General features: G+C 40.3%; 1 protein-coding gene across 1 annotated transcript; it reads right to left on the bottom strand.

Moving 5' to 3' along the window:
• Positions 1-7,696: 7,696 nt before the first annotated feature.
• Positions 7,697-8,971, bottom strand: LOC132181913 (uncharacterized). Its single transcript, XM_059595139.1, has 2 exons — positions 8,425-8,971; positions 7,697-8,181 (listed from the first exon to the last, which is right to left on the bottom strand). Exons 1-2 carry the CDS (start codon positions 8,969-8,971, stop codon positions 7,697-7,699), a joined length of 1,032 nt encoding a protein of 343 aa, XP_059451122.1.
• Between the last annotated feature and the right edge of the window lie 718 nt (positions 8,972-9,689).

Raw genomic sequence — 9,689 nt, 5'->3', positions numbered from 1 at the left:
AAACAATTATCCCCACAAGAACAATCCGTACTCCAACACCTACAATCCAGGGTGGCGCAACCATCCAAATTTCTCATGGAGTAACAATCAAGGACAGCAGAAGGGTCCCCAACAAGCAAGCCAGCTGACCCAAGTGTCAAAGATGAACCAATTAGAGAATATGATACACAACCTGGTGACTTCACAACAGCAATTTATGACTGACCAAAAATAGTTCAATACAAGGACCGATCAAGCCATCCAAAGACTGGAAGTGCAAATGGGGCAGATGGCAAAGGAGCTGAGTGAAAGAAAGAAGAAAAAGTTTCCAGCCCAAACAATACCTAATCCAGGGGGTCATTACCAGCTGAAAGCAGTCACAGTTCTCAGAAATGGCAAGGTCATTGGAACTGAAGAGCCACCTCAAGCATCTCCAGATGAAGCATCAACTTCCAAGGTAAACAAAATGGAGAAGGTAAATGCACCACCCTTCCCTCAAAGGTTGGTTAAACCAAAGAAAAAAAAAAAGCAGCTTATGGATATTTTTGACATGTTAAGGAAAGTAGAAATCAATATTCCTTTATTAGATGCAATTAAACAGATTCCTTCATATGCTAAATTTTTAAAGGATTGTTGCACTAACAAAAGGAGGTTTCAGGAGCATGAGACAATGGCCCTAACAGAAGAGGTAAGTGCAGTTTTGTTGAGAAAATTACCACCAAAGCTAACAGATCCAGGTAGTTTTACCATTCCTTGTAGGATAGGAGATCATCTATTTGAGCATGCATTGCTAGATCTGGGAGCAGGGGTCAATTTGCTACCTTACACCGTATATGAAAAGCTGGGTTTGGGGGAGCTTCAACCAACCTCAATCACCTTTCAATTGGCAGACCGAAGCATCAAAAGACCAAGAGATATACTTGAAGATGTGTTGGTAAAGGTAGGTACATTTATTTTACCTGCGGATTTCATTGTGTTGGGTGTGGAAGAATCCCCTATGCCATCACCCTTGCCTATCATCTTAGGAAGACCCTTTATGAGAATTGCTGATACTATAATAGGTGTGAAAAAGGGTACTGTAAGTATGAAGGTGAATGGTGAGACAATAGAATTCAAAATATTTGATGCAATGCAAATACCTCTAGATGATTTTAAATGTTTTGATGCATGTATGATCCAACGTGTTAGTGAGCCAATTTTGTACGATTCACAAAAAGATCCAGTAAAAACCCCCTTCACTCACAAGTTCACAAGGCAGGACATTAGGCCAGTCTATGCAGCTGTTACTAATGACATCTGTAGAGCAAGGCACCCTCTTCAAGCCAAGAGAAAGCGGCAGTTGCATGAACGGGATGAATTGAGGTATGAAGCAAATAAGGGCACCAAGTTCCACAAGAAAAGACCTAAGGACCATCATCACAGAAAGCATGTCAAGAAGGAGTTCTATGTGGGACCGAAATTGTTGACCTATAAAGAAAGTCCTGTCCCTGCACCACCTAGGGCACTTGAGCCACATTCTGTGGAACTCAAGTGTAGCTCTCAACACTAGTAGCACTACAGCCACAAGTAGAAGCGTTTGAGCAGGCCAGGGGCTCAAGTGCGTCTACTTAGAACAGTGGTACTGAGGCCACTAGAGACGGTACACTTTTCCATCTTTGTTTCCCATCATATCAATTTCCTTACTTTACATGTGTTCTCACTTATTCTTTGTGTTTCCTTTTTATTTCAGAACATTGTTGTACATTATGCACTAAAAAAAAAAAAAAAAACTTTTTACATTTTGTTACTACGATCGATCGCAACCTGTATGCAATCGAGCGCAGCAATCAATTTTTGGCATGGTAAATTCTGTTACCACGATTGAACACACCTTGTGTGCGCTCGAACGCACATCACCCACTCATGCATATCCTTGTGCGAGTGCAATCGAGCGCACCATGTGTGTGATCGAGCGCACTCGGGTAGCAAGCCACGTGACCTATTTTAGGTCACTTTTTTCCCATTCCCCTTCGCACTCTCATTGCGCCGTACAGTCCCCATCACCTGCACCCACACTTTCACCGGCGCACCACCACTTTTCCTCATCTCCACCGGCTTTCAACCACCACCATCGCACCGCATCTGCACTTGCACGACCCCATTCTCCCCTGCAGCCACCACCATCATCAAATATCACACACACGTCACCCATCAATACCCCAACTCCGTTTAACCCCCAACCTCCATTTTTTTCATCATTTTCTGCAATTGTGGGTGTTCATCCACCCACATTGCCTCTCTGTGTTGGGTTTTATTGTTTTACAGGGAGTTTTGGGCAGTTGTTGCCGTGTCTTGGCAACCTTGGTCGTCACAAGTGCACACCAGGTGTTTGATAAAAGTTCCCAATCAAGCTCATCATGCCAAGAACTCGAGCTTCATCTTCCCGGGGCTCAGATAACCAAGCCATTTCTCCCCTGCCCACTTTTAAGGAGCAGGAGCTGCTGTTTGAGACCACTTTCGCCATTCGTGAAGATTTCCAAAACCTTGAAGTGACTCAATGGGCGGTCGCCGAATTCAAGCGCCGGGGGCTCAAGAGGATTTTCAAGCCGATCACCTCCACTGCATACCGAAAGTTGGTGATCGAGTTCTATGCCCACTTATCCCATGATGGCGACAGGCCGGCTGCCCTCTCTTCCAAAGTGCAAGGCCGAGCTGTTGACGTGACAAGGGCCAACATTGCCGCTACCCTTCAATGCAATGATGAGCACCCTCCAGAAACAGCATAGCTTGCCGAGCAACCACCCAGATTCTATGTGGCGGAAATCATTGAGGACATGTTCCAAGGGCAATATGCCGGTAGCCGATCCAAGCTACCTCAACGGCTTTGGTTTGTGGACTCCATATTGCACCGAAATGCTTTTCTCTTGGGGCACAAAACTCAAAGGTGGGATCAATTTCTCCAAACACTCTACGCCTTCCATAAAGATGCCTGGTATTCTATTCCCGATATCATCTGGAAGCAAATTCATAAATTTTGGAATGGAGTGCACATTGGAGGAGTGGAGTCCACACACTCATGGGGGTTGCCTTTCCCATACTTAATCACCTACATCCTCCGGAAGAAAGGCATCAAGGGCATCGCAGCTAATGAGCCAGTCACTACTACTCCCATATTTGGCATTTGCCAATGGAACAAGAGCTGCTCCCATATGCCCCGGGTACCTCCAGCACCAGCAGCTGGTGCGGAAGAGAGTGAGGCCGAGCCAGTGGCCGAAGATGAACCCGCAGCTACACCAGAGGCAGCAGAGGAGGAGGCCATGATCATCTTTCATGTAGCACAGTATCACTCACTCAGTGAAGAAATGTCAGGCCTTAGGAGAGAGTTGGCGGATCAAAGAAGGGAGGCTCGGGAGGATAAAGTCTTGACGGATAAAAGACTAGCTGCCTTAGAAGAATTGATGCATTCCATTCTTAGCCGGTTGCCACCACCATCTGGAGCATCATCTTCTGGACAGCATTGAGCAGGGACCACCGTTTGGCTGAAGACGTTAAACTTATCGCTCATTGGAGGCACCCTATAGTTTATCTTTTTATTCTGTCTGTTTAGTGTGTTTTAAGTTAATCTTTTTAGTTATCTTTAGTTTTGTTTCTTTTTACTTATTTTTGCATTTTCTTATTTTGCAGGGATAAGTGTGCTTCAATTCAAGTTTGGGGGTGTGCTATGAGCCATGCTTTCCAAGAGTATGTCGTCCATCTCCCGGGTACACTCTTTCCTTAATTTAGACACATTGGGGACAATGTGCCATTTAAGTTTGGGGGTATGGGCACACATGTTATTCGCACACATTTTGTCCCAATTTCATGTTTTTTGTCTTTTGTGTTTATTTGTTTATTTGAAAAAAAAAAAAAGAAAAAGATATATAAAATAAATGATCATTGATAAGCTTTTCACTGAGTAATTGGACATCTTGCCTCAAAGCATTGAGTGTTCATGTCAAAAGGTGAAAAATTTGGATTTGATCAATGTCATGGTTAGTTTGGTTTTGTAGCCTTTTTGACTTGAGTTAGTAGGTCCTTAGGGGTGTCTCTACACCTAATGTCCTAAAACCATCTGGTTTGGGAGTCATTGACTTAACACTCGCTACATGGGTCAATTAGAAAGCTTAAGGGAAGCAAACATTGCACAACCTGACCAAAAAAAAAAAAAAAAAAGAAGAAATATGCCATGGTTGTTCATTCTAATAGGGATTTTAGTGAATTTTGAGATATGGAGACATTACACATTGGAAACAATTGGAAGCCTCATAATTTTGTGCTAGTTCACCTTACACTATTTTCAAACTTGTGATGTTTTAGCATGTCCTTTGTAAGTAATTGAACTTTGGGATTCCAATTCATTGTGAAGATGGAGTTCATCTTTTTAAGCTTGCTAATGAATGAAAATCATGATCTTGAAGTGATGCTTTAATTTTTAGAATAACATGAACTGTACATGATGTTTGTGAGTAACTGTTGTTCACAATTACCTACCTAAATTAATAGGAAAATAATTGTGTGTTTTACCCGCAAGTGCACGAGGTCAACACAGTAGTATAATATGCAAATACAGAATCATTCCCACGAGGATTGCTGAATCTTGCTTAAAATCAATTCCGAAAGTAAACTAAAACAAAGATTGGGTTGGGTTGATAATGATAAAAGGGTAGGGCTTTGATATCCACCACTAATTATATTAAGCTAATATATTAATATGCCAATGTTTTGATCAAGTTATGTCTATCTAATGTTTGTCAACCTAAGGGCATGAGTGTATACTCCTTAAGCTATAGATTTCCTTAAGCAACGAGTTAGGCATGGGTGTATACTCTAACTCTTTTCTTTTCTAAAGGATTTAGCATGGTATATACTAAGTTGTTAATAGGCAAATAATTGTGTGTTTTACTCGCAAGTGCACGAGGTCAACACAGTAGTATAGTGTGCAAATACAGAATCATTCCCACGAGGATTGCTGAATCTTGCTTAAAATCAATTCCAAAAGTAAACTAAAACAAAGATTGGGTTGAGTTGATAATGATAAAAAGGTAGGGCTTTGATATCCACCACTAATTATATTAAGCTAATATATCAATATGCCAATGTTTTGATCAAGTTATGTCTATTTAATGTTTGTCAACCTAAGAGCATGGGTGTATACTCCTTAAACTATAGATTTCCTTAAGCAACGAGTTAGGCATGGGTGTATACTCTAACTCTTTTCTTTCCTAAAGGATTTAGCATGGTATATACTAAGTTGTTCTTTAGGAAAGCATATGTTCTATGGAAACCGACAAACACATGAGGCCTAGGGCATAGGTGTATACTCTCGGTTCCCCATGTTGATTAACGCAAGAATCCGGCGTTGATATCTTTTGTTACTTATGTTAAACCCAGGACTCGGTCATCTAAATTGATTTAACTAACTCGTTCATACCACATGCATATGTTGATCAGGCACACACATATGAGGAATTCATGCAAGCAGGTATTAATCAAGTTAAATAGCACAACAAGATCATCACAAAGGCGCCAATAATGAAATATTAACAAAATATAACTAGGGCTTCAATCAAGCCCTACTAATTAAATTAGCTACACATAGAGTTGATGTTAAACATCTTCATAAAAGAAAAGAAAAGAAAGGAAAAGAATAAACCCGAGACTTGAACTTGAAGAGCTCCGATTCTTCTCCTTCCAAAGCCTATCAATTCTACAGGCTTAAGGTTCTATTTATAGGTTTTAGAAGTCCTAGACAAAGTAGTAAACCTAGGGATTTCGTAGGGTTTTGAGACCTATTACAATTGGGAGTTGGAAAACCCTAATATGGAAAGAAGAGCATTCTGGCCGCCACTTGGTGTGTCTCATGCGCACGGGTGAGATCGGTCGCAACCCGTGTGGGCTCGATCGTAGGTCTGCGATCGATCCTTCTTCTATCATGCACTTGATCACTCCTGGCCTGGATTGTGCTATGTCCTCTCTGGTACTACGCTCGATCGCAGGTAACCTACGATCGATCGCAGTGTCAAGAAGCTACAATTTTCTCCATCTTCTCTCTTTGAGCCCAAATCATCTAGTTTTACTTCATTTTCTTCCAAAAGCCTACAAAATTATGAAAAACACAAAAAGGAATTAAAATGGCCTAATTAACTAAAACCAAATGATTAAAATATGCAAGTTAAGGGCTGAAAATATGAATATTTTAGCACTTATCAGTAACGTTTCTGGAAAACCCTTACGAGACTTCACTCGTCCTCTAAGGAATTCCTAGGGAGGCTTGTTGCATATGCTAAATGCAATCATATATCCCATGAAATTGGATTTATCTTTTTGTTCTCTGTTTTTCATTTTTGTTTTGTTTTTGTTTTTTTTTTTTGTATTGCTAAGGATCTTCAGATAATGTAAGTTTTTTTTGGGTGTTAAGTGCTAAAATATTCATATTTTTAGCCTTTAACTTACATGTTTTAATCCTTTAGTTTTAGTTAATTAAGTCATTTTAGCTCTTTATTGTGTTTTCCTTTATTTTGTGGGTCATTGGAAGAAAAAGAAGAAATTTCAGAAGTTTTGGACTTAAAAAGAGCTATTTTGGAAATTGGGGAGCTACGATTGAGCCCACTATAGGTGATGACCACAACGCACAAGGCAACCACGATCGAGCGCAAGCACAAGGAGGATCAATCGCAGACTTGCGATCAATCACACACGGGCTGCGATCGAGCGCACCCATGCATGATGGCCAAGTCAGCCGCCAGCCTTAATAAGGAAAGAGCAACTTTTAGGGTTTTGTAGCTTAGTGCGAACTAGGGCTCAAACCCTATGATTTTTAGGGGTTCTAGAGTATTCCTAAAGGCCTATAAATAGACCCTTAAGCCTCTAGAATAGACACACTTTCCAAGGAGAAGAATTGGAGCTCTTCAAGTTCAAGTTTCGGGTTTATTCTTTTCCTTTCTCTTATTTTATTTTATGAAAATGTTTAACATCAAACTTATGTGTAACTTATTTATTTAGTAGGGCTAGATTGAAGACCTAGTTATATTTAGTTGATATTCAATATTGGCGCCCTTGTGATGATCTTGTTGTGATATCTAAATTGATTAATTCCTGTTTTCATGAATTCCTCATATGTGTGTGCCTGATCAACATATGCATGTGGTATGGACTAGTTAGTTAAATCAATTTGGATGACCGAGTCCTAAGTTTAACATAAGTAACAAAAGATATCCACATCGGATTCTTGGGTCAATCAACATGGGAAACCGGGAGTAGACACCCATGTCCTAGGCCTCATGTGTTTGTCGATTTCCACAGTTTTATGCTTTCTTAAAGAACAACTTAATAAACACCCATGCTAAATCCTTTAAGAAATAAAAGAATTAGAGTAGACACCCATGCCTAATTTGTTACTCAGGGAAATCAATAGCTTAAGGAATAGACACCAATGCCCTTAGGTTGACAAACATTAGATATTCATAACATGATCAAAACATTGGCATATTGATATATTAGCTAAATATAATTAGTGATGGATATCAAAGCCCTACCTTTTTATCATTATCAACTTAAATCCAATCTTTGTTTTATTTTACTTTTGGAATTAATTTTAAGCAAAATTTAGCAATCCTCGTGGGAATGACCCCGTACTTGTACCCTATACTACTGTGTTGACCTTGTGTACTTGCGGGTAAAACATCCAATTATTTGCCTATTAATTTAGGTAGATAATTGTGACAACAAGCTCAGAGAGACTATCATCAAAATTTGGACTGGTAGAGGAAAACAGAGTACTAAAATGATTCACCAGGAATGAGCCAATATTATCTCTACCACATAGCCTAGTACCATCATAAGCTTTCAAACTAGAGATAGAATTATACCTGCGACGGCAAGCAGTTGAGGCATGGAAGAATTTGCTGTTGAGATCAGTACAAGTTAACCATAATTCCCTAGACTTCTGTTTCCACAATACTTCCTCTCTCAAAAGATGCTCTTGAAGAGACTCTTGAAGAACCACCTCTCTCGCAGCATTGGCAGGGGAGTGAGGATTAGATTGAATAAGACTAATCTCAGACATTAAAGATTTAATCCTAGACTGAATGTATCCAAAATGTTGCTGATTCCAAACCTTCAATGCACTTTTAGTAGACTTCCATTTCTTGCTTAAAGAGAAAGCTGGAGAGCCTTCCACCTCACCTAGCCAAGCACCAGCAACAACTGAGTAACTAGATTTATCCCTTGTCTAGAAAGCTTCAAATCTAAAGGGCTTAGGCAGGTTTTGATATGACCCAGTGGTAGATAACAAAATCAGACAGTGATCTGACTTGGTAGCAGGGAAGTGATTGATGAGAGAATTGGGGAAAAGATGCACCCAATCTTGATTAACTAAACCTCTGTCAAGTCTTTCTCAAATATTAGCCAACCCAGTTCGGTGATTACTCCAAGCGAACTTATTGCCTACAAAACCCGGATCAATCAAAGCATTCGACTGAATAAAATCCACGAAATCATTTTGAGAAGAGGAGCCAAAAGCACGGCCTCCACTCTCTGAAGGAGAAAGCACTGAGTTGAAATCACCCAATAACAGCCAAGCCCCACTAAAGGAGTTCCCCAAGTTCGTCAACTCAGACCAAAAAACTGACCGCCTCTCAGCAATATGAGGTGCATAAATAAAGGAGAATAACCAAGGGCAATGAGAGGGATGAGAGAACACCAAACAGGAAATACAACTTCTATCAAGCCTAACTGGCTCAATCTCAATACCATGCTTCCAGGTTACAAAAAGCCCACCTTTTAATCCGACTGGAGGGATTTCTAACCAAGCAAAGAAACCCAAATGAAGAAGAGAGGGCTGAAATCTGGCAGAAGCAACTTTAGTCTCCGACAGAAAAATAAGATCAGGTCTGTGAGTCCTGATAAATGCCTGTAGAGCACGAATTGTCGGCGCATGAGCTAACCCACCACTATTCCAGGACAAGACTTTCATTGAGGTGGTGGGGGTAGATTAGGAACACCATCAGAAAAAGAAATACCTCTCACAGGATGATTGCAACCGGCCCCCGTAATCACACAAACCAGCCATCTCACCCACATGCATCGTCGAAGAAAACAGGAAAATCCAGCTGGCCATACAACAATCCAAAAAATTCTTGTGGAAAAGAAGCCCACCGAGGAGTGGTTGTAAGGAACCAGAAAGCTAAGAAGAAAATTGGATAGAATACCAAATCAGCGAAAAACAAAGCTACAAAGAGAAGGTTTAGAGACTAGGTAACAAGAGAGAAACCCAAAAAACTAATCTCACAGGAAGATGGATAAGCCGCACTAGGAGGTGGGTAGGCCTCAAAAGGAGGTGGTTATGCCTCACAAGGAGGTGGAGGAATGCCGGAGCAGAAGGCTACAATTACGTAACCATCAATTTATATACTTGCAATGATGAAACTTGGATACTACTTTGCTGGTTGGAAAATGATGTCAACTAAAACTATTTCGATCGAGAAATGCTACAAACACATTCAACTGCTCACTTCTTGATGCGATATTAAAAATTATTATTGGATGCTACATGTATTTTCATTTAATAATGATTTTCACTATAACATAAAAAATAAACACTTGAAAATATATGTAACACTCATCATTTCCACCGCATCTCATTCTCTACTCTCCCATTGACAAGTAATGGAGAGAAAATAATACAACCAACC

The sequence above is a fragment of the Corylus avellana genome, chromosome ca5 (genome assembly GCF_901000735.1).
Source record: "Corylus avellana chromosome ca5, CavTom2PMs-1.0".
Lineage (NCBI taxonomy): Eukaryota > Viridiplantae > Streptophyta > Magnoliopsida > Fagales > Betulaceae > Corylus > Corylus avellana.
The sequence above is the reverse complement of the archived record's forward strand: the minus strand, read 5'-3'. Positions and strand labels throughout refer to the sequence as shown.